The sequence below is a fragment of the Hakea prostrata genome, chromosome 6 (assembly GCF_041222555.1).
Source record: "Hakea prostrata isolate BN-2017 chromosome 6, UWA_Hpros_2, whole genome shotgun sequence".
Classification (NCBI taxonomy): domain Eukaryota; kingdom Viridiplantae; phylum Streptophyta; class Magnoliopsida; order Proteales; family Proteaceae; genus Hakea; species Hakea prostrata.
Genome location: NC_142605.1, coordinates 15,218,202 through 15,244,043, shown reverse-complemented (window position 1 = coordinate 15,244,043; position 25,842 = coordinate 15,218,202). Strand labels below are relative to the sequence as shown.

Here is a 25,842-nt window from a genome sequence, read left to right as displayed (position 1 = left end):
TTAAGTCAAAGCACCGTACTTCTTTAGGAAGGTCTCAATCACTCATCATCAGTTGGTAATGGGTCCGGCATCCCTCGGGACATTCCATGGCTGGGGGTTAAGTCACCACACTCTCACATCACCATTGGTCTAAGTACCGGCGCATGTCAGGGTTAAGCCTAGCCAAATGCAAGTCTTCTACTTAGTTACATCAAGTCAGATCCAGATACGTCCATTCCTCGTCCCTGACGATCCTTTCCGGTATCCTTCACACTAGAGTCCTCATAGTCCCTGACTACGGACTCATCAACCCTATTGATCATCCACATATGGTAAACGGGAAGCTCTCACGTCCTCTCACGGGTTGGTTACCGGTCTTGAGCGCCCGTGAGCCCAAGTCTAACCATATGCAACCCTACCAATAAATGGCCCCCACAATGTGATTCCCTGTCCTCTCACGGGTTGGTTACAGGTCTTGAGCGCCCATGAATCCCCATTGCTACCACGGGTCGTTCGGTCTCAATACCCCTCCGATTAGGGTCTGACATAACAGGACATCCTAGCCAAACACTACTAGACAATCCTAGATATGTCATCCAACAGTTTAGGAAGGTGTCCATAGGGCATCTCTGGAAACATCCCATAATATTCCTGTAGTAGTCCAAGGACAGAAGTGTCAAAAGGACACCTCTCCTTTCCAAACCATACTTAAGCATACACATGCATCAATTCATATCATCACATATATGGTAACTTCATATATGGAAAGAAATCAATAATTACAATCACTTTGTATATAATTGGTAAGTAAATCATACATGAGTCAATTCAATATGAATAAGTAATGCTACTGTAATCAAAGTTATGCAACAGTAGTATATCATTGTAAGAATCTGATTTAGGAAACAACTCAATGATATTCAAATATAGAAACTAGATTCATGCTATCTATGTAACTAAGGAAATAACCATCCTTACCTTTTATAACTCGCAAAGGAATCCTAAGAAATCAAGTAAGATCTTGGCAAACTTGAGAAGAAGGTCCTAAACAAGTGCATACAACATATTAGGAAAGATCCTTAACAGAAAAGATACCAAAACATCCAACACAGACCAATTCTGGAGTTGCTGTACTCATTGGTCGAGTGGATTGGTCGATCGGTCCATCGACCAATCGATCGACCAATGTAGACAGTAGCCTAAAAAAACAGAGTTTTAAGATATAAAATCCGAATTTGGTGGTTCAAAAGGGTACTAATCAAGGGGTAAACTACATCAGTAGTATCCTAACATATAGGGGACCTCAAAACACTAATCCAATCAAGCCATCAAGATCCAAATTAGGAAACAAAAAGTTACCATAATTAGATCAACCATGGATCTTGAAGAATTCAAGATAGAAATCAAAGACAAGAACAATAGGAGGATGGATCATTGCTTCAGGTAAAGGTATCATGAAAAGCATACTTAGATCTTCAAGGAAATAGGCTTAAAAGCATAAATCTAAATAAGGAAACAAAACCTACCATATATGTAACCATCATGATTCATGAAGAGAACATGGTATGGTAGAAGAGAAACAACTAGAGATTGATAGATCATGGATCATGAAAAGAAAACACAGCAATTGGCTACTAACATGATCAATATAGAAGATCCAAGGAGATCAGAATTCAAATCAGAGGTTAAACAAAGACTAGATCATGGTTTGATCATGATTCCTTCAAAAGCTTGCAATGATCATGGTTAAGATCATTGTTCTAGCCATTAATCCTTAGGATGATCATGAGAGACAAGTCCAGAGATGTTTGCAACAGAGAATGCAGCGTCTCCTCTACTATTTTAACTCAAAAAGGAAAGAAAACAGAGATGGAGAAGAAGAAGAGAGTGTAGACATACCTTTTGATGCAAAAGGAAGAGTTTCGACGAAGATCCGTCAAGAAAATCACCAAGGATGCAAGGGAGATGACTTCCAGAGGTCTTTGGTTCGTTCCAAAGAGTTTGGAGGCAGAAAATACGAAGTAGACTCGAGATTGGACTTAAATAGAGCAAGCAAGACCTAATTGCCAAAGACAACACTCATTGGTCGAGTGGATTGGTCGACTGGTCCAGTCGACCAATCAATCGACCAATGCTGACAGCAATTCCAAAACAGGGAATTGAAGACCCAGATCAAATCCAATCCTAAAGGGGTTTTGCACACATAACAAATGACTTACCTAATAGGTAGAAATGCCTTCAAACCATAATAGAGAGCACTCCAAGTCCATCAACTAATCCGATCTTCATCAAGATTCAGTTTCCATAAATAGAACTTCATCATCAACTCTCATGGATTCAAAGCCAGACACCAAGTCCTCCACTGGGATGGCCCAAAGCTGACTTCTTACTTTACTTCGGGTCACTGGACCTACAAATAACAAGGTTTCCGGGTCAAGGTTAGGGCTGGGTTTTACATTCTCCCCCCCTTAAAGAAATTTCGTCCTCGAAATTGAAAGCGTACCTGTGCTTCCAAAGAGGTAAGGAAACTTCTCCTTCATGTCTTCTTCCTTCTCCCAAGAAGCTTCTTCAGGGGTATGGTTCTTCCACCGAATCTTCACCAAAGGGATGGTGCGATTCCGCACCGCTTGTCCTTCCTATCCAAGATTTCGGCCGGTTCTTCATCGTAGGTCAAATCAGCACTAAGTCCTTTGTGTGCTTGCTGCAAAATGTGTTCCGGATTCTCTATGTATTTTCGGAGCATCGAAATATGAAATACATTGTGAACCCCAAAGAAGAGGCGGAGGTAATGCTAATCGATACGCAACAGGTCCAACATTTTCCAAAATCTCGAAAGGTCCAATGAAACGAGGGCTAAGCTTTCCCTTAACATTGAATCTCATCACACCCTTCATTGGTGAAACCTTCAGAAAAACTTTCTCTCCAACTTGAAATTCCAAATCGGTCCTTCTTTTATCAGCATAAGATTTCTGTCTTGACTGGGCAGACTTAATCCTTTCTCTTATCATATCTACCATAGCACTCGTAGCTTCAATCATTTCAGGACCTAAGACCTTTCTTTCACCTGTCTCAGTCCAAGACAAAGGTGTCCTACAAGTACGCCATACAAAGCCTTGAATGGAGCCATGCCTATTGTTGCTTGATAACCGTTGTTATAGGCAAACTCAACCAAAGCTAGGTGTTCATCCCAATTACCACCCATATCCACCACACAAGATCTCGAGCATGTCTTCCAATGTCCGAATTGTCCGCTCGATTGTCCATCGATCGTGGATGATGAGCTGTACTCAAGTTCAATCGGGTTCCCAAGGCCTTCGCAAACTATTCCAAAACCTTGAGGTGAACCTAGGATCACGATCCGAAACAATACTCAATGGCACACCATGCAGACAAACCACATTATCCACGTAAAGCCTTGCTAGCTTATCCGCAGTATGAGTGATCTTCATAGGAATGAAGTGGGCTGATTTGGTCAACCTATCAACAATCACCCACACAGTGTCATTGCCTTTACTTGTCCGAGGCAAGCTAGTCACAAAGTCCATAGAGATATCTTCCCACTTCCAACTATGAATAGGGAGAGGTTGAAGTAATCCAGATGGGGGTTGTCGAACGGCTTTCACACGTTGGCAAGTCTCACACTTGGCAACAAAATCATCAACATCAGCCTTCGGACCAATCCACCAAAAATGTTCCTTCAAGTCCTTGTACATCTTGGTGCTTCCGGGTGTATAGTAAAGACTGACTGGTGTGCTTCCTTCAATATTTCTTTCTTAACTTCTTCATTTGCAGGCACACACAGTCTTCCTCTAAACAACAAAGCACCATCCATGGATATACCAAAGTCGGGGTCCGACTCAGGATTCGAAGAAATCTTCTCAACTTTGATCAAAAGCTCTTGATCGGAACTCTGCAGAGCAACAATCTTATCTCTAAGACCAGATCTTGCCGTCATGGCAGAAAGAATAAAATCAGAATTCTCAGGGACAATTTCCAAATCAAGACTCTCAATAGAAGACCACAATGGTAAACTCAAAGCATTCAAATCCAAAGTCTTCTTCTGGTTCTTCCTACTAAGAGCATCAGCAACAACGTTTGCTTTCCCAGGGTGATACTGAATATCACAATCATAATCGGAGACTAGTTCCAACCATCTCCTTTGTCTCATGTTCAACTCCTTTTGGGTGAAGAAGTATTTCAAACTCTTATGATCCGTGAAAATGGCAATCTTCTCACCGTAGAGATAATGTCTCCAAATCTTCAAAGCAAAGACAACAGCGGCAAGTTCTAGATCGTGAGTGGGGTAATTCCGCTCATAATCTTTCAATTGCCGAGAAGCATAGGCTACGACCTTGCCATGTTGCATCAGTACGCAACCCAATCCAATCTTTGACGCATCGGTAAAAACTGTCATACCACCGGAACTATCAGGTATAGTCAAAACCGGGGCACTTGTCAATCTATCTTTCAACTCTTGGAAATTCTTCTCACAGGCGTCAGACCAAACAAACTTTTCTTCTTTCCTGGTCAACTTAGTCATAGGAGCAGCCAACCGAGAAAAATTCTCAATAAACCTTCTGTAGTAACCCGCCAATCCAAGAAAACTTCTTATTTCCGTTACCGACTTCGGTCTTTCCCAATCAGCCACAACTTGAACCTTTTCAGGATCGACACGAATACCTTCGGCTGAAACCACATGACCAAGGAATACTACTCTCTTAAGCCAGAAATCACACTTGCTAAACTTAGCGAACAACTTCTTCTCTCGCAACCTTTGCAAAGTGAAACTTAGATGACTCGCATGCTCTTCTTCGCTCTTCGAATAGATCAAGATGTCATCAATGAAAACAATCACAAACTTATCAAGCACATCGTGAAATACTCGGTTCATGAGGTCCATGAACACCGCAGGAGCATTGGTCAATCCGAAGGGCATGACTCTAAACTCGTAGTGACCATACCGCGTTCGGAAAGTTGTCTTGAAGATATCACTAGACTTCACTTTCAATTGGTGATCTCCGGACCTTAAGTCAATCTTTGAGAATACAACTGCACCCTTCAACTGATCGAAGAGATCATCAATTCTGGGCAGCGGGTATCTATTCTTGATAGTCAGCTTATTCAACTCACGGTAGTCGATGCACAAGCGCATACTACCATCTTTCTTCTTGACAAACAAGACCAGAGCTCCCCAAGGTGACACACTAGGCTGTACGAAACCTCTATCAATGAGCTCATTCAACTGATTTTGCAACTCTTTCAACTCAGTAGGAGCCATCCTATATGGAGCTTTAGATACCGGAGCGGCACCAGGGACGAGATCAATAGAAAACTCGACATCCCTGTCTGGAGGCACTCCCGATAGATCATCAGGGAAGACATCAACAAAGTCGCAGACAACCCTGACTTCATCGACTCTTTTCTCCACTTTACCCTTGCCTTCAGATGAAGCATCATCCACTAGGGCATAGACTTGCATCAGTGCGGACAGCACCTTCTTACAAACCCTTCTCTTTTCCCCCTGAAATTCTAAGACCGGACTTCCACAAATATGGAACTGAATCTTCTTTGAGGAACAAAGGAACACAGCTTTGTGGGCTGTTAACCAATCAATCCCCAAAATAACATCGAAGTCTTTCATGTCAAGAATTACAACATTGGCTTCCAAGTTCTTCTCACCAATCAACACAGGACATTTAGATAACCCCTTATCTAGTTTCACAACAGGACCAGTAGGTGTACTAATCAATAAACAACTAGACAACTTCTCAGGGATTAGGTTAGTCTTCTTGATGAATGTAGATGACATGAACGAATGAGATGCACCCGTATCAAATAAGACAAATGCAGAAATAGAAGCAACTAACAATGTACCTGTAATCACATCATGGCTTGGATCCTGCTCAGCACTGGAAATACTGAAAACTCTACCAGAGGGAGGAGCAGGAGCACTCTTCACCACTGGAGCAGGCTGTTGGGCAGGCCGCTTCGGACAGGCACGAGCGAAATGACCAGCTTGCTTGCAGTAGAAGCAAATAGGATTGCTGGGTCCAACAGGGGTGGCTGCAACAGAGGGCTTCGAACAAAAGGCCTAGCACTTGCACTTGCACTTTCCGGTGGTCGGTTTCCGCCATATCGTCTAAACTGCTGGCCGGGCTGCTGAAAACCCGAGTTCGACCTACACTCTTAGGCTGAAAGGTAGGAGTGGGGTAGGGTGTAGGTCTCACAAAACGCTGATCATTACGATCCACCAAACCAGAATTCCTTGATCTGCCAGGGGCTTTTGCACACGAGCACTTTCCTTCTCTGTTTCTTCCAACTTCTTCGAGTTCGCACCACTTGAGCATAGCTCACTATAGTCCGGACTATGAGGTAAGCTTTAATGGCAGGGCGCAATCCTTTGAAGAACTTCTTTGCTTTGGCGAGGTCATCCTTCGGAGAATCGGAGCAAAGAAATGAAGCTCCTCGAACTTCGTTGGTACTCCAACACAGACAGAGATCCTTGCGTAAGAACCATGAACTCAGCTTCCTTCGCATCTTTCACCGCCTCGGGAAAGTAATTCATACAAAAAGCCTCTTTGAACAACTCCCAAGTTACAACTCCCGCATGCAAACCTTCCAAAAACAGCCGAGTGGAGATCCACCATGCATCGGCTTCTTGTTGCAACCACGTTCAGCAAACAAAATCTTCTCGAGCTTCCGAGCATTGCAGATGTCGGAAAGCCTTCTCCAACTCACGAAGCCACTTGTTAGGAAACAAGGGGTCCTTGGTAACTCCGGTGAAAGTGGGTACTTGCATCTTCGAAAACTCTCCATCAAGGCGAGTATGAGGAGTTCCAGCTAAACCTCCCGCATTCGGGATCTGCGGCATGAGGATTCACATTAGCACCAGCTCGAGTCTCATTATGCGAGTCATGAAACCCACCAACATCTGGTTGAACCGAGCTGCTGCTTTGTTGCATCATATTGCCCATAATATTGGCAATATCTCGGAAACTTCCAACATTCGAGGCACCAGGTATCTCATGGGTACCCTGATCAACATTAGGTATCTCACCACCTCCATGAGGTATTTCACCACCTCCTTGAGGTATTTCACCACCTCCATGACCACTGGATTCACCATGCCCACTTCTCAGAGTAACCATTCTGCAAAACTGAGAACATCAAAATACCGAATTTCGAAGTTTCAACATAAACCACAAGTCCAAATGATTTGAAAACTTAAATCATGCTCAAATATATCCATATAGTCATCAAACAATAATCCATAAGGCAAAAATCACATTTTCCAAAAATTCAACAGCAAAAGAGGTCTCTGTGACCATTGGTCGAGTGATTGGTCGACTGACCCAGTCGACCAATGAGTCGACCAATGCGCAGATGTAATGCGAAAATTCGCATTATAAGCCTCATTTCCACATTCCAACTTCATTCTAACTTCTTCCAAAGGTGAGAGAGCTCTAGGGAAAGTCTCCAAAGGTTCTCACAAGTGTTCTTGAGGTGTTTTGGTGCTTCAACAACAACACAACAACACACAATCATCACAAACAAGGTAAATCTCCCATTCTTTCTTCCATTTTCATCTTCTCATGCTTGCATTTCAAACAAAACCATGCTTTGCTTGTATCCAATGCTAGAAATCATGCTTAGGAATGCTTAGAAACATATTCCCTAGGCTTTAAACAAAATGCCATGCATAGACAACAAGTTCTAACATATTGGTGTTCATCTCGCAACGTTTTCATACCGAAATCGTTATCTTTAGAAAAATTTTGTTTTCTCTCAAACCGCTTGAAATTTTCGCACGAGATCAAATGCTACATGCTCAAGATGATATTGCAGATAGGTCCATACAATTTGATTAAACTAATTTCAACTTTTCAAAAATCCAATTTTGACCTAAATTGCAAAATCCCCAAATTTCCTTCTTGCTGAATTTTTCGCTTTAATCCAAGTTTTCGATCGATTTTCATCAAACAAACTTCATAGACATGAAATTCCAAGTATTGCGCACATGCTAGTATGTTCAAATCAAATTTCCCCCAAATTTGAAATTTTCCGAAAAATTACGAAAATACCCTTTTGGCTCAAATCTTAAGGTAGCACTAACTGGAAATGTCTCTGGTCTCTTTCACAGGTATACTATGCAGAGGGGAGGGCGAGGACGAGGTAGAGGTCGTGGTCGCATTGTAGGGGCACTTAGGGGCAGAGGTCAGGTTCCTTCAGAGCCTAGACAGGAGGTTAGTAGACCAGACATGTTCGACACACCTCGGGCCGAGTTCCTGTACGAGGCCTACTTCGATTCTTGCAATATCGAGATGGGACGTCTACTTCACTTACGCCAGCTCGAGTCTTTAGGATTCGGCGAGAGATTCGACACGTTGCGGTGGACTCATCTCTTCACCGAGGATCTGCCGGTATACCCGGAGCTAGTGAGGTTGTTCTTCAAAGCAACCTTACCTACACGGAGGAGGCTCGAGGCCAAGGACATCCACTTAGACTTGTCCTAAGGAGCAGGGGTCTTCCGGACTCGGATTCGCTTCTCCACCCGAGCACTTGGTTGAGATCTTGCGGGTTCCTTACTATCCACAGCAGTGTGTGTGGATACCTGCAGGAGCAGATCTGGACAGCCATCTGATGCCGTACGAGCTTCGCGAGATATGCTCTACTCTATGGGATAGTCGTCGATGCTTCACTCCGTGGACCAGCGGACGGATGACGGATTCTGCACGGATTATCGGTCGCATAGTCGGCCGAAACATTATGTCGAAGGCTGGACAACACCATCGGGTCACAGTGATGGAGGCCTTAGTCATCTACCGCATCTACATGGGCTTCGAGATCGATCTCTCCTACATCATTCAGCATGTCATGCTGGACTTAGTTCTGCGGCCTAGCATGAGGAACCTTTGCTATGGGAGGCTACTGACCTTGATCTTCAGGCATTTCGGGGTGAGCTTCGAGGATACACCAGTGGACACTGGTTCACAGGGATACTCAATCGGGACTCGGACCATTCGTCAGATGAGACTGCAGCAGTCTGAGAGATCTCCTGGTCCGGAGGGTGAGGATGATGAGGAGTGAGAGGATGAGGATCAGGAGTCAGAGGATGGAGGAGAGGATATCGGTCCTGATAGTGATGATCAGGCCGGAGATGATGCAGATATGCAAGAGGCTGAGCCGGTGCATCACGAGTTTCCTTCATCACACTTCGAGGCGGGTGGCCCTTCACATGCGGTTCCGGAGACTTCAGATCTTGGGGCACAGATGAGATCGATGACTTCCATGCTAGAGAGGATGGAGGTCGGACAGAGCAGATGTACGAGAGGATGGAGTCACGACGGAATAGGATAGAGCATCGGGTGACTCAGCTAGCGGAGGAGTTCGGAGCATACGAGAGATCGGAGAAGATCACCTAGATAGACTGTACCCTAGGATTTCCATTTATGCATTTCAGATGTAATCGTTGTAAAAACTTTTGAAATTAATGAAGTTCATTTTGTTTCACTTAATTATTGTATATTATGCACCTTTCTTTTCTTTGCATTAGTGACATTTGTTTAAGTATAATTATGGTATGTTATTCGGAAATGTTCTGTTATGCATCAAAGGCTAAGTTTCTAATCCAAGTGTTCTATTATTCACTTCTAAGAGTAGAAGAGTCATTTCGGATCAATGACTCGGGAATGTTCAGATTATTGTCTTTTGTGGTTAGGATTTCCTCGAACCTTGGGCTCTGATACCAATCTGTCACATCCTCCCAGCCGGTACCCTATCTGGCATACCCGAGAGTGTGATCCACAGCCCGAAGATCAGGTATCGAGTAATCAACCTCCCACATAAACAATAACATAATCATGAACAATAATAATAAAAGTGCGGAAGATAAATCATAGATCCAATAAGGAAAGAATGAATCATATATAAATCAGAGTACTAGATATAATCAGAGTGTCAAAAACAGATAAATAAAGTGAGGCAAAATCCCACTCTACAACCAGCGGAAAAGTAGTTCTAAAAGAGAATAAGCTAGACAAAATCTAATCCCAGTAGCAAGTACAATGGGTAACTAAATTATTCTCCACTTTATAGACAACATCCCTATAAGTGTAAATCTCATAAACAGCACAAGGGCGCTTCCACTCAATGGTCGGACTAAGCATCGTACGGAGCATAACCACTCGCGGGATCTTCAGTGTAATTGTTGTAACCGCAATCACCTTCCTGGAGATATGCCTCTTCGCCTTGCGCTTCTTCATAGGGACCGTCATAGTATTCAGTACCTGCAGAATAGTCTAACAAACATTGTACAATAAAGGAATGAGTTTCAAAGAAACTCAGTAAGGCAGTTAAATCCATAATAATATAAATGGCAAGATTTCAGAACAAACATAAATGCAATATGGTATGAGACAAGCAATGAATGAATGATTCTAACTCTACATATGCTGGTCTCTATTGGCAGACATGCTTTAAGTCAAAGCACCGTACTTCTTTAGGAAGGTCTCAATCACTCATCATCAGTTGGTAATGGGTCCGGCATCCCTCGGGACATTCCATGGCTGGGGGTTAAGTCACCACTCTCTCACATCACCATTGGTCTAAGTACCGGCGCATGTCAGGGTTAAGCCTAGCCAAATGCAAGTCTTCTACTTAGTTACATCAAGTCAGATCCAGATACGTCCATTCCTCGTCCCTGACGATCCTTTCCGGTATCCTTCACACTAGAGTCCTCATAGTCCCTGACTACGGACTCATCAACCCTATTGATCATCCACATATGGTAAACGGGAAGCTCTCACGTCCTCTCACGGGTTGGTTACCGGTCTTGAGCGCCCGTGAGCCCAAGTCTAACAATATGCAACCCTACCAATAAATGGCCCCCACAATGTGATTCCTGTCCTCTCACGGGTTGGTTACCGGTCTTGAGCGCCCATGAATCCCCATTGCTACCACGGGTCGTTCGGTCTCAATACCCCTCCGATTAGGGTCTGACATAACAGGACATCCTAGCCAAACACTACTAGACAATCCTAGATATGTCATCCAACAGTTTAGGAAGGTGTCCATAGGGCATCTCCGAAAACATCCTATAATATTCCCGTAGTAGTCCAAGGACAGAAGTGTCAAAAGGACACCTCTCCTTTCCAAACCATACTTAAGCATACACATGCATCAATTCATATCATCACATATATGGTAACTTCATATATGGAAAGAAATCAATAATTACAATCACTTTGTATATAATTGGTAAGTAAATCATACATGAGTCAATTCAATATGAATAAGTAATGCTACTGTAATCAAAGTTATGCAACAGTAGTATATCATTGTAAGAATCTGATTTAGGAAACAACTCAATGATATTCAAATATAGAAACTAGATTCATGCTATCTATGTAATTAAGGAAATAACCATCCTTACCTTTTATAACTCGCAAAGGAATCCTAAGAAATCAAGTAAGATCTTGGCAAACTTGAGAAGAAGGTCCTAAACAAGTGTATACAACATATTAGGAAAGATCCTTAACAGAAAAGATACCAAAACATCCAAAACAGACCAATTCCGGAGTTGCTGTACTCATTGGTCGAGTGGATTGGTCGACTGGTCCAGTCGACCAATCAGTCGACCAATGCAGACAGTAGCCTAAAAAAAACAGAGTTTTAAGATATAAAATCCGAATTTGGTGGTTCAAAAGGGTACTAATCAAGGGGTAAACTACATCAGTAGTATCCTAACATGTAGGGGACCTCAAAACACTAATCCAATCAAGCCATCAAGATCCAAATTAGGAAACAAAAAGTTACCATAATTAGATCAACCATGGATCTTGAAGAATTCAAGATAGAAATCAAAGACAAGAACAATAGGAGGATGGATCATTGCTTCAGGTAAAGGTATCATGAAAAGCATACTTAGATCTTCAAGGAAATAGGCTTAAAAGCATAAATCTAAATAAGGAAACAAAACCTACCATATATGTAACCATCATGATTCATGAAGAGAACATGGTATGGTAGAAGAGAAACAACTAGAGATTGATAGATCATGGATCATGAAAAGAAAACACAGCAATTGGCTACTAACATGATCAATATAGAAGATCCAAGGAGATCAGAATTCAAATCAGAGGTTAAACAAAGACTAGATCATGGTTTGATCATGATTCCTTCAAAAGCTTGCAATGATCATGGTTAAGATCATTGTTCTAGCCATTAATCCTTAGGATGATCATGAGAGACAAGTCCAGAGATGTTTGCAACAGAGAATGCAGCATCTCCTCTACTGTCTTAACTCAAAAAGGAAAGAAAACAGAGATGGAGAAGAAGAAGAGAGTGTAGACATACCTTTTGATGCAAAAGGAAGAGTTTCGACGAAGATCCGTCAAGAAAATCACCAAGGATGCAAGGGAGATGACTTGCAGAGGTCTTTGGTTCGTTCCAAAGAGTTTGGAGGCAGCAAATACGAAGTAGACTCGAGATTGGACTTAAATAGAGCAAGCAAGACCTAATTGCCAAAGACAACACTCATTGGTCGAGTGGATTGGTCGACTGGTCCAGTCGACCAATGCTGACAGCAATTCCAAAACAGGGAATTGAAGACCCAGATCAAATCCAATCCTAAAGGGGTTTTGCACACATAACAAATGACTTACCTAATAGGTAGAAATGCCTTCAAACCATGATAGAGAGCACTCCAAGTCCATCAACTAATCCGATCTTCATCAAGATTCAGTTTCCATAAATAGAACTTCATCATCAACTCTCATGGATTCAAAGCCAGACACCAAGTCCTCCACTGGGATGGCCCAAAGCTGACTTCTTACTTTACTTCGGGTCACTGGACCTACAAATAACAAGGTTTCCGGGTCAAGGTTAGGGCTGGGTTTTACACGTCCACCATTCAAAATGTACCCCTTATACTTTTTTACTTCCCGATTGGGACCTTTGGCTAGCCTTTGGATAATATGAGGTACCTCTTCCCCTGATTCCCTTTGCTTGTCCACCTAATCAAATCAACATTATTTTAGAAAAAGGAAATCAAAGATAGATGTTTTGATATCTAAACACTTAATGTTACTTACATGAATTCTGAACCATTCGATGAATTGCTCTGCATGCAGTTTTTCTCTTTGTTGTTGCTGTACTTTATAGTTCAATTCTGCTTTAAGCTCTTCCAAATGGAGTCTATATTTAAAGAAGTCACATTAGGGAAGACAAATATTAGAGCTAAAGTAACATTAGTGTTGATACTTACTTCCGATATTTATCAATGGAATCATAATGCAATAGAACATATCGATGAGCCTGTTGCATCTTTTTCCAATCTAACTGTATCATCACAGCCCTCCCTAAAGGTCTCCCATTGGTTGAAAAAATCCAATGTTGCTGCTCTGACTGTAGATTTCCATTATCAAGATTCCTTTTTGGACGGGAATAACGAGTCTCAAGTCCATTAATATGTTGAGAACAAAATGTTAGGCATTCATTTGCAATGTACCCTTCTGCAATAGATCCTTTTGAGTATCTATTATTACGCTTGTAGTCCTTCAGGGTCTTGTTGAATTTAATAACATACAAAATAATTTTATGAAAACAAATATCCAAAAGATCCTAAACGTATCCTGAAAGTTACAAAAGTATCAATTACTAACCTTTCAAATGGATACATCCACCTGTAATGGACTGGTCCACCAAGTAATACCTCTCATGGTAAATGAACCAACAGATGAACCATAACGTCAAAGAATGTAGGAGGAAAGATTCTTTCAAGATTGCATAAAATTTCTACAATACTTGCTTCAAGATGGTTAAGATTTTCTTTTGTACCAACCTTAGCACAGAGGCATTGAAAGAACCCAAACAGTGATGATAACACCAACTTCACATTCTTTATTGGATGTACACGTATTGCCACAGGAAGGAGTTGCTGCATTAAAACATGACAATCATGGCTCTTCAATCCAGAAATATTCCTTTCATTTACTTGCACACAACGTGATATATTTCCAGAATAACCATCAGGGACCTTTAAACCATCCAAAGCTCTACAAAATTGTTCTTTTTCAGCCTTAAACATTGTATGGCTTGCTGGAGGGATATTCAACTTGGTGCTTCCCTCTAATTTATGTGGATGCAAGGATGGCTCTCTTGCAAATCCAGTCGAGCCTCCAACTTGTCCTTCGATTTATCTTTCAATTCCAGCAACGTACCAATGATGTTGTCACATACATTTTTTTCTACATGCATAACATCTAGATTATGACGTAGTAGAATATCCTTCCAATAGGGTAACTCAAAGAATATACTTTTCTTTTTCCAATTAAATGGTAGTTCTTTTGTAGCAATTTTCTTCCGTTTACTACCACTATTCTTTTCAAGTTTTTTCCCAAATGGCGGGAATTCCACACCTTCCATTTGAGCAAGTGAAGTAGTGCCTGAAAGGAGCTGTGGTGCTTGCCCAAACTCAACATGACCATTAAAACCTCTCTTATCCCATCGAAATTTATGATTTTCCTTGAGGAATCGACGATGTCCTAAGTAACAATGCTTGCGACTATGTTTTAGCCATGTTGAACTAGTGTCCTTGTTGCAACAAGGGCATGCCAATGCTCCCTTTGTGCTCCAACTATAAAGATTAGCATACGCTGGAAAGTCATTGATTGTCCATAAGAGGCATGCACACAAGTTAAATGATTTTTTCTTCAACGAATCATATGTGTCAACACCATCCCACAATAACTTCAATTCATCTATCAAAGGCTGTAAATAAACATCTATATTGTTTCCAGGTTGATTTGGCCCTGGAATCAATAATGTCAATATGAATGAAGGTTGTTTCATACACTTCCATGGTGGTAGATTATAAGACACCACAACAACCGGCCAAGTGCTATGTGAATGATTCATATCATTTGGATTAAATCCATCACTTTCAAGCCCTAACCTTATATTTCGTGGATCAACACTAAAAGATCGATGTAATCCATCAAAATTCTTCCACGCTTCCCCATCTGCAGGATGACGTAGTTTTCCATCATCTATGCGTCCATCTTTATGCCATCTCATTTCAGATGAAGTTATAGATGATCTATACAACCTTTGAAGTCTTGGTATCAAAGGAAAGTGACGTAATACTTTTGCTGGAGCATTCTTCTTACCTTCATACCTAGATGTACCACACTTAAGACAGATTGTTCCAGTAGATGCATTTTTCCAATATAACATGCAATCATTCGGACATGCATCAATCTTATTGTAACTGAGTCCCAAGTCCTTAACCATCTTCTTTGCTTCATATAAAGATTTTGGCAAAGTATTGTGTTGAGGTAATGCTTTTTTCAATAAATCCAACAACATAGAGAAAGACTTGTCACTCCAACCGCATAAGCACTTTATGTGGTATAGTGCAACAGTGAATGACAATCTTGTGAACTCCTTGCAATCTGAATACAATGCCATCTCTACTGCTTCTATCAATCTCTCCCATTTTTCTGATTCATGTCTTACTCTATCCATGTGTTCGCTTGTGGTATAAACACCATGTTCTGTAAAAGTCTGACTAGGAAATGCATCATGAAGTATGTCATTCATGTTAACAATGCCTTAATCTTCTTCACTAATCACATTATTCTCTATTGTTGTGGTAAATGAAGATCTAACTTCCCCATGGGAACTCCAAAACATGTAACCAGCCATAATTCCATCAACAATCAAGTGCTCAAACACTTCATCTCGTGTCCCTAGTCGGTGGTTGGTGTAGTTTACACATGGGCATGGAATCTTCTCTCCTAAGGTTACTTTAGAAAATGCAAAATCAAGAAATCCATTTACACCACCTTCATATGTATCGCCTGCACGGAATCCACGATCCCGTGATTTTCGAATCCAACTTCTATCCATTAAATGGTAGATCAACTCAGCTGAATAACCTATCAAAAGATCAATTAAACTTCGTTCTAATACACTATAACCATGAAGGGAATATATGAAACATACATGGAAAACCAATTTTACAACCCTGCTCAAACCAATCATACCAATGAAACAGTTAGTTGCAGATTCTGTGGAGAAATCAGGAAGCAAACCAGCAGAAATTTGATGTTTTTGTTTCTATCTTTACTAAGTGTTTGTCGGTAATTTCAGATATCGCTTTAGAAACCATTATTTTGTAAATGGACCGTGTTTTGGCTAGGTGTTTTTCAGCTCAAAACCGCCCCAAACCGCACCGTTGACACCCCTAACTCAAGCTTATGAGAATTTATGGCCTCAAAAGTAGAAAACATTGACAACCAAATGCTTTTAGAAACAATCAGTAGGATGACAATTATAGAGTAAAGCCAAAGCAGAAGTTGAAAAGTCGACAATCGGGTATAGGGCAGTTGAAAAGGCATAAATCACTCAAAAATTGAAAGGCAACCCAAAATGAGCAACCAAAGACAATCCACTTTCTATAATCAATGTATGTTTCCTCTCAAGCTTTCCATTTTTCTGAGACATATGTGGATAAGAAAGCCGCTGTCCAACTCCACATGCTCTGTCGTAAAAATATTGAAAAACATCTAAATTCAGGGAGGATCGACCTCGCAACTGAGACAATGTTATAGTTCAGTGTCTGATGATCGAAATTCTCATCTATAATAAACTGCAGATACAAGAATGTCACAACAGAGAAATACAGGGAATACTGACTAGTCAATATTCCTATCCTAATTACACATCAAAATCACAAATTTCACCTATCATCTGCAAGGATAATATATATATATATATATATATATATATAGGAAATACATATGAAATATCTGAAAATGGATTTGAGATCAATCAAAGACAAGCCCTTAGTCCATGAGTGAAAATTGAAGCAAAGGCCTGCATTTCCTTCTTGTTGAGAACCAAATCTATCTCAATTCCACCCTCAAACTTTCGGCTCTCTTTCATAAACATGGCACCTGTTCGGACTGCCTATTTGTGCATCTCTATACCTGGGTTTTGCTTGACTGAACTAGTTTATGGAAAAGTTGAATCATCCAGCCAAACTATCAGCAATTCCATTTACAAGGTAGCAGATATCCTGTAAAATCTTGTTGCAATTTAAAACAAGTCCTTCGACGACTCATCGTTAGGTAGCCTTCTCAAAGAAATAGCATTACATAGGCTACTAGTATTCTGTGCAACCTTGTAAATCCGTACTGCTTTCGTTTTCTTTCCCTATTTGTATTTACAACACTAGATGAATAATTTAGATACCCCAATATCAATCAGAAAGCACATCCGAGTCAACAATGATCGTTACAAAACTGCCAAAAAATGGCTAAAGCTCTTTGTGACCTGAAATGAGTGGCCCTAAATACTTCGTTTTTGGTTCAGCAGATGATAAAGCTGATGAGAGATGAAAAACTGTACTCAAAACTAGACTCAGATATACAGTACAATCTAGCAGAAGATACAAAGTACAGGAGTGAAAGATGTGGCTGTTGTTGATTTGTTCCTGTTGTGTGCAAGAAGCTTCTCCTTGCTGGTCGGGGTCTTCTACCCTTAGTCTAGCCCTGTCCGGCAGTAGATTGTACGGGATTCATTCTCTTATACTTTCTGTTCTGTGCTCTAAAACCACATTGTTCACTTACTCGAAAAACAGATAGCTGATTAAAAATGAAGGCATTAAGAATAGGGGTTTCTCGAGAAGCGCAATACTCCTAAAGAGCACTACTCTCGACCCTATCTGTTTTTTGAGTAAGTGAGCAGTGTGGTTTTAGAGCACAGAACAGAAAGTATAAGAGAATGAATCCCGGACAACCTACTGCCGGACAGGGCTAGACTAAGGGTAGAAGACCTCGACCAGGTACGGCATCTCGAGAAGCGCTATTCTCGTAAAGATGAAGGCATTAAGAACGATTAAACAACTTCAGCTTCCTAATTACTCATATCACATATTGGACCAGTAAACCACAAAAGCCATAAGTTGATGTATCCTCAACGAGGGCCAAATACACCATGATCTTGTAACAGAACCAGCTCAGTGGATAATTAGGGTGTAAGTGGATGCCTCTATGGGGTGATCTCAAATGGGGTGTTAGGTTTTATGTTGAAACAATAATAATATTTGACGGGACGATGTAGTGGTAAGCAAAGAGTCCTAATGGATTGAGAAGAGGTTACAAAACAATCAATATAGAAGGTTTATGGGGTTTCTCGAGATGCCGTACCTAGGGTGAAATCCTGGAATTGGGAATAGGGGTTTCTAGAAGTCAAACCTGGGTGAAACATGGGTCGAGAGTATGTTGATGGTAGAGAGTTGCCCTTCAAGTTAGGCTGAGTTTGATGGGAAGATTAGGAGATATTAAGTTTCTTGGTTTTTAGGGCTTCAAAACATTCAAATTCAAGAAGTTGAGGGTTTCTGGGGTTAGGAGGGCTAGAACGGGATGGAGTTTGGATTGAAGGTAACCAGGTTGGGGTGAGATTGTGTACGAAACTAGGCCAACTTTGGATGGCTGGTTCAGGAGATCTCGGGTATCTTGATTATGGAGGGAAAGTGTTTTGACCAGGGGGAAAGGTGAGGATGGGGGGGGGGATGGTGGTTTCGTTCCCTTCTGTATGACCTTGTTTACAAAGTTTGGATTCAGATTTGATGATAAATGAAGGCAGAATCCACAGCCACAGCTGGATCTGGACTTGAACCACCAAGAACCTAGTAAAGCAACCTTTAAGTATAACTAACCAAGGACACCAAGCCTCTTGAATATTACACACCAAGGTACGATTCTAATCTTAGATCAGACAAATCTCATAGAAGAGCAGCAAAGTTGATAAACAATTAGTAAGTAATCTTGTTCATCCTATTGATTTCTTGGCTAATCAGTATTACAATGGGATTCCTCCTTGGAATAGGATCGAGAATCTTTTGTATATAGGATAGGACTCCCACCTGAAATACAACTTGGACACTAGAACTAAACTGGGAACTCTAAATCATGGAAGCATTTAAAAGTTACTAAACTGATCAAACAAATACATAAAAACTATAATGCACTGAACTAGTGAACCATTGCTATATTGCCTTTAATCATATACTACACGAAAAGTTAGGTTTGTCTAGTTGCCATGGAAACCATGATCAAACTGCAATATAGGGTTGGGATTTGGAATTCTATGGTGTCCTATAAGGACCGATCACAAAAGTTACTCCATAGGCCATTTGCAGATTGCATCTTGGAGACATGGACTTAAATAATATTTACAGTTAGAAGTTAGTAACACTATATATATGCAATCAATTCTGTATTATACACTTGGAACTAAATCTCATATGCGGTAACTTGCAATTTAAAGTATCCCCTGTTTTGACTCAACTTGACTAGTTTTGACCAAAAGAGTCCACGTTTTGCAAATTTCAACCTAAAACCTCTACACATATTCCATTATCCTCATTGAATCTGGAGGAAACCTGGATCAAAACGGAGACACTTTTTATGCCAAATATCAATTAACCAAATGTTATATATTTGTTACTTTAATCACTCAACATACTGCTTATAAATAAGCATATACCACTGTTTGATTCCAATAAAAATGGTTAAAATATGGCATTGAAAAAAGTTTTGAAAAATCAACCAGCCAATTCAGGAACAAAAAACTGGATGATGGCAATGGCTACAATTCTCAGCTTTTAAATGCTGGGGATTTTCTCAAATCTGAAAATTTCATAAATCTTAATATGGCAAAACATTGCCCCAAAAAAAAATGTCATAAGATGTTCTTATGTATAATGAAATATTCTTAGAGCGCCTTTAAACAGCATATCTTGGTTTCTGACTAGTTGAAATCAGGATCTAACTGTGCCAACTAATCAGGCATTAATAGTTTACCATTACTGGATAACCTCATCTTAACTAGCACATCAGATGCAATAAATGAAATTAGTGAGACAGCCAGAAATGATTATAGTGCAGAAAGTTAATAACAGGAATCCCAAACACAATACTCAGCCACAATAATAGCATGCCAGAAGCCAACTGGTGGTTAAGGACAATAACTACTTAACCTGTTGGTGTCCAGTTTTCAGGCTACCCTAATTTTCAATTTAGTAAATTTCCACATGTTCACCAAGGGATTATCAATTGCACTACTGGACCTGCCTAACAACTAAGGACACCCAATTTCATGACCATGCAAATCAGCCACTGAAGTACTTACATGATGTTAGACTGGAACAAGTTTTGCTAGATTGTACTGTATATCTGAGTCCAACATACAACCTTGCACCATTTTCTGTTTTTCTTCTCCAGCCTCCTGCTTCCACCTTTCCCCTTCTTCTCCTCCATCCTTTTGAAATCAATTGAGAGAGTAAAACATCTACAGATAATAAATACATAAAAGAAGAACGACAAACACTATTAATAGCTATATATATTGTTCGGACAGATGGGTTGGAAAAAACATTGAATTATCACTCACTCACTCACTCACTTGAGCCAAGTAGGGGATCGGCAGTAGGCTTTGATAGCAAATTGAATTGTTGCTCTCAGTTTAAATGGTTCTTCAGGTTCAACAGCAGCAGCAACCAATTCAAGGGTGGCCTTCCTTCGCAACAACAGCTATAGTCTTCAGCAAAGCGGAACTTAAACAGGGAATCAGCAGCAGCAAGAAGTAAAATAGAAAAATAGGAAAACAAGGACAAGAGTATTCACCCCAGAAAATATCAAAAAGAGCAACAAGATTTATGAGACATTAGGTCAAGGTTTCCATACTGAGCAAAACTGAAATGCTATAGTAGGAGAAACAAAAAATGAACAAATGAATGGAGACAAATAAATATATCATTGGAGTTATCCATGGAAGAACAGAGTAGATGTAAGACAAATAAATATATCTAGAGCTCCTAAAACATAAACACCATAGCTAAATTTCATTTCAATATCTGCAACTGTAAGTCACATTTTGAAAAATTCAATATCGGCTTCTGTCTCAGTTTCATTTCAATAACTGCAAACACATATTTATCACAGTAATTGTTAAGATGATTTTGTGTAGGAGTGATTTTGTATTACTTCTTCATGTATATATATAATACAATCAAGTAAAGAATAAAATAAATGTAACATGATATACATAAGGAAAGAAATTATTTGCAACGGTCATATAATCTAAGATCTCCAACGGTCATATTATCTCCAACGGTCATATTCTCAAAAGATCTACAACGGTCATATTATTTCCAACGGTCATATTCTCCAAAGATTTCTAACGGTCATATTTTCCAAAGATCTCCAACGGTCATATGATGGCTAATACTCCCCCTCAAGTTGGAGAGTGAATATCAAGAACTCCCAACTTGTCCTTGAGGAATAGAAAAGAATCTTTGCCAAGGGATTTGGTGAAAATGTCAGCAATTTGGGTGGAACTAGAAGTGTGAACGGTGCGGATGAGGCCAGAGCGTATCTTATCACGGATGACATGACAATCAATTTCAATATGTTTGGTACGCTCATGAAACACAGGATTGGCGGCAATGTGGATGGCCGCTTGATTGTCACAAAAAAGAGGGATTAGCTGCTTCAAATGAACACCAAAATCTTGAAGGAGCGAAGTTAACCAAATTAGCTCGCAAGTGGCCATTTCCATGGCTCGATATTCCGCATCGGCAGAGGATCGAGAAACTGTATGTTGTTTCTTAGTCTTCCAAGAGATAGGGCTAAAACCAAGAAAAACACAGTAACCGGTGGTGGAGCGGCGAGTCATGGGACAACTGGCCCAATCAGAGTCGCAAAAAGCATGAAGTGATAAGGTGCCATTAGCTGGAAGTAAAATACCCTGGCCAGGTGAGTTGTGAAGGTATCGAAGAAGGCGAGTTGCAGCGTCCATATGTGGTTTGCGAGGTTGGTGCATAAACTGGCTAAGAATGTTGACAGTGTGCACAATATCTGGACGAGTGATGGTGAGATAAATCAACCGTCCAATCAAACGACGATAAAATGCAGGTTCAGGAAGGATATCACCATCGGAGTCCGTAAGCTTGAGATTTTGTTCCATTGGAAATGAAGTTGGGTGAGCACCGGTAAGGCCGACATCTGATAATATATCCGAAGTCTATTTTCGTTGATTGAGGAAAATACCTTTTTGTGAGCGAGCCAGTTCAAGACCAAGAAAATATTTCATGGGGCCAAGATCTTTGATACGAAATTGTTGGTGAAGGAAACTCTTTAAGGTGGAAATCGCCAAAGCGTCAGAACCAGCAATAAGGATGTCATCCACATATACTAATACAAAGATGGTTGAATTCTCGTAGCCCTTAGAAAAGAGGGAATAATCTGCAGTCGATTGAATGAAGCCCACACTCATTAAGGCAGTAGAAAATTTGGCGAACCAATTACGAGAAGCATGCTTTAAACCATAGAGAGATTTGTGGAGGCGGCAAACAACGTTCTCCCCCTTACGATGATAACCAGGAGGTAGAGTCATATATACTTCTTCGTCAAGATCACCATGCAAGAAGGCGTTATTAACGTCAAGTTGATGAAGTGACCAATTTTTAATTGAGGCAAGAGCAAGCAAGACGCGTACAGTAACAAGTTTGGCCACAGGAGCAAAAGTCTCATGAAAATCAACACCTTCAGTTTGGGTGTACCCCTTGGCCACCAAACGTGCTTTGTATCGTTCAATAGAACCATCAGAGTGTCGTTTAATTTTGTAAACCCATTTACAACCAATGGCTTTCTTTTGAGGCGGCAAAGGAACAAGTGACCAAGTGTTATTGGTTTCAAGAGCCCCAATCTCTGACTGCATGGCATCTTTCCAGTCAGGTGACAACATTGCTTTGGCAAAGCTAGTGGGTTCTTCAGAAGAGGAAAGAGACTTGATAAACTTAAGATGAGAAGGTGAGACCTTTTTATAAGATATAGAAGAATCAAGAGGAAAGAGTTTACCGGCATCCGAAGAAGATGATGTGGCGTGAGTAGCCGAGCATATGTAGTCCTTCAAATGGGAGGGGGGATTATGCGACCGGGCGGAGCAACGTGGCGACAACACAACTGGAGGTGGGGAAGGGTTGTGTGGTGGGGTTGGCGGGTCTAATGGTGGAGATGGGAAAACTGGGTTGGTTGGGATGGAGGAGGATTCAAAATCAGGAACTGGAACAGGGAGGGTAGGGTTAATAGATGAAGGGGAAGTCTTTAGGTGGTAAGGAAAAATATGTTCAATTAACACAACGTCTTTACTTGTGTAAACCTTGTGAGAAGTGAGATCAAAAATTTTATAACCTTTTTGAGCAAAAGGGTATCCAAGGAAAATTCCTGGAGAAGCACGGGGTCAAATTTGTGCTTGATGGTGGAATGGTTGTGTCCAAGCACAAACAACCAAAAGTACGAAGATGAACATATGTGGGGGGTTTTATTAAAAAGAAGTTCAAAAGGAGTTTTCTCTTTTAAAAGTTTGGTAGGCAACCTGTTAATAATGTGTGTGGCCGTAAGAATGCAATCACCCCAAAAATCTTGTGGAAGATTGGCTTGAAATAAAAGGGCCCGACCAACATTGAGTAAGTGCCGGTGTTTGCGTTCAACAACACCATTTTGTTGTGGGGTGTCAACACAACTATGTTCATGGATAACTCCATGGTTGGAAAAAAATGAGGTGGTGGAGTGATTAAAAAATTCAAGAGCATTATCAGTGCGAATTTTTTTTTATTTGAAAATTGAATTGAGTTTTAACCATTGCAAAAAAATCATGCAAATAAGACCAAGTGTCAGATTTGAAGTTCATTAGAAAAACCCAAGTATAGCGAGAATAGTCATCCACAATAGTAAAAAAATATTTAGCACCACATATAGAAGGAATATAATAAGGACCCCAAACATTGCAATGTATTAAATCAAAAGAAGATGAAGTGGATATGGAGCTAGATGGGAAAGATAGCCGGGTTTGTTTTGCCAAAGGCAAATAGTGCAAACACATTTATTAGAAACTGAAATGCAAGAATTAAAACGTGATAAAGAATTAATAATGTTGCGAGATGGGTGGCCTAAGCGCCAATGCCACACATCAAAGGAGTGGGAATGAGTGGATGAGGCTGCAATAATGGAGGGAAGCAACTCCAAATAATATAAGTCATTATGCTCTTTACCCAATCCAATCATCTTCTTCGTTGGTAAGTCCTGAAAGACACAATGATGAGGAAAAAATGTTACCGAACAATTGAGAGCTTTAGTGATTTGACTAACAGATAATAAATTAAAACGGAATGAAGGAACATATAAGACATTATTAAGAGAGATGGAAGGGGTGGGGGTGCAAGTCCCTAAATGGGACACAAGGGTTGTTTCACCATTGGGTAATGTAATCGGAGATGTATAAGGAACCACCGTATCAGTGTTAAAGAATTGTAACTTAGAAGCCATATGAAAATTTGCCCCAGAATCAATAACCCATGGGGAAGGGGAATTACCTGCAGCATTTGCTAAAGGAGTGGGATTACCCGATTCGATCAATGCCAATAATTGATGATACTGTGCCGAAGTAAAGGAGGGGGTAGAATTTGTTCCTGGGTTGATGGTAGCAAAGGATCGAGCAGAGAGTCCAAGTGATGTTGATTTAATGAGTGTATTGTTGCTTTGGGAGGATAACCGTGTTTCTTAAAACAACGGGAATCTGAATGGCCGTCCATGCCACAAAAATCACAGTGATACATAGGCTTCTTACCATTTTTAGAATGTGTACGAGGAGTAGTGGCTGCAAGGGCAGATTGATGCAATGATGGATTCGGTAACTCATGGAGGGAGCGATGACGCTCCTCTTGCAATAGAAGAGAATAAGCACGATTGATGTTAGGCAAGGGTTCCATCAAAAGGAGTTGACTTCGAACAGAAGAATAAGAATCATTAAGGCCCATTAAAAATTCAAGTAAGCGATCTTGTCATTGAAGATCAGTGTGTTTTGACAAAAGACCACAAGTGCAGGGTGGGAAAGAGTTGTATGAGTCGACTTCATCCCAAAAACCCTTGAGAATAGTATAATAAGATGCCAAAGAAGAGGTTCCTTGACGATGATTAGAAATGCTACGTCGGATCTCAAAAATTCGAGGAGCATTTTTTTGAGAAAAACGATCACGAAGATCATCCCAAACCTTGTGGGCAGTAGAGATGTAAAGATTGCTATTAGCAATATCAGGTGAGAGAGCATTTAGCAACCAAGAAAGGACCATGCTGTTGCATCGTGTCCATGCGTGAAGTTCCAAAGAATCAGCGGCGGGTTTAGGTAAGGAGCCATCGATAAATGCAAGCTTATGTTTGGCCTCAAGAGCCATCCGCATAAAACGATTCCAAGTGGGATAATTATCGCCGCGTAAAAGCTGCGTGACGAGTATAGCACCAGGATTATCCGAATGATGTAGAAAATATGGAGAAGAACCATCAAAGTTGATGGAAAAAGCATTAGTGGAAGCAACAACAGCTGTAGCAAGAGCATTGATAGATGGATCCATCATTGTAAAGGCAGCGGAAAGAAAACAACAACGTAGGGATCGTTGACTGCTCTTGAAAAAAAATAGCGTCACTGGAAAAGGTTTGGATTGTCCTAAACTGATACCATGTTAAGATGATTTTGTGTAGGAGTGATTTTGTATTACTTCTTCATGTATATATATAATACAATCAAGTAAAGAATAAAATAAATGTAACATGCTATACATAAGGAAAGAAATTATTTGCAACGGTCGTATAATCTAAGATCTCCAACGGTCATATTCTCAAAAGATCTACAACAGTCATATTATCTCCAACGGTCATATTCTCTAAAGATCTCCAATGGTCATATTTTCCAAAGATCTCCAACGGTCATATGATGGCTAATAGTAATCATTCATCAATA

At 40.6% G+C, this 25,842-nt stretch overlaps 2 protein-coding genes across 2 annotated transcripts; both read right to left on the bottom strand.

The window, feature by feature from the left end:
• Positions 1 to 14,106: 14,106 nt before the first annotated feature.
• On the bottom strand, positions 14,107 to 15,579 carry LOC149012334 (uncharacterized). The gene has a single exon (XM_089157579.1). It carries the CDS (start codon positions 15,577 to 15,579, stop codon positions 14,107 to 14,109), a length of 1,473 nt encoding a protein of 490 aa, XP_089013705.1.
• A 9,310-nt stretch (positions 15,580 to 24,889) lies between these two features.
• Positions 24,890 to 25,456, bottom strand: LOC149012333 (uncharacterized). Its single transcript, XM_089157578.1, has one exon. It carries the CDS (start codon positions 25,454 to 25,456, stop codon positions 24,890 to 24,892), a length of 567 nt encoding a protein of 188 aa, XP_089013704.1.
• Positions 25,457 to 25,842: the final 386 nt, after the last annotated feature.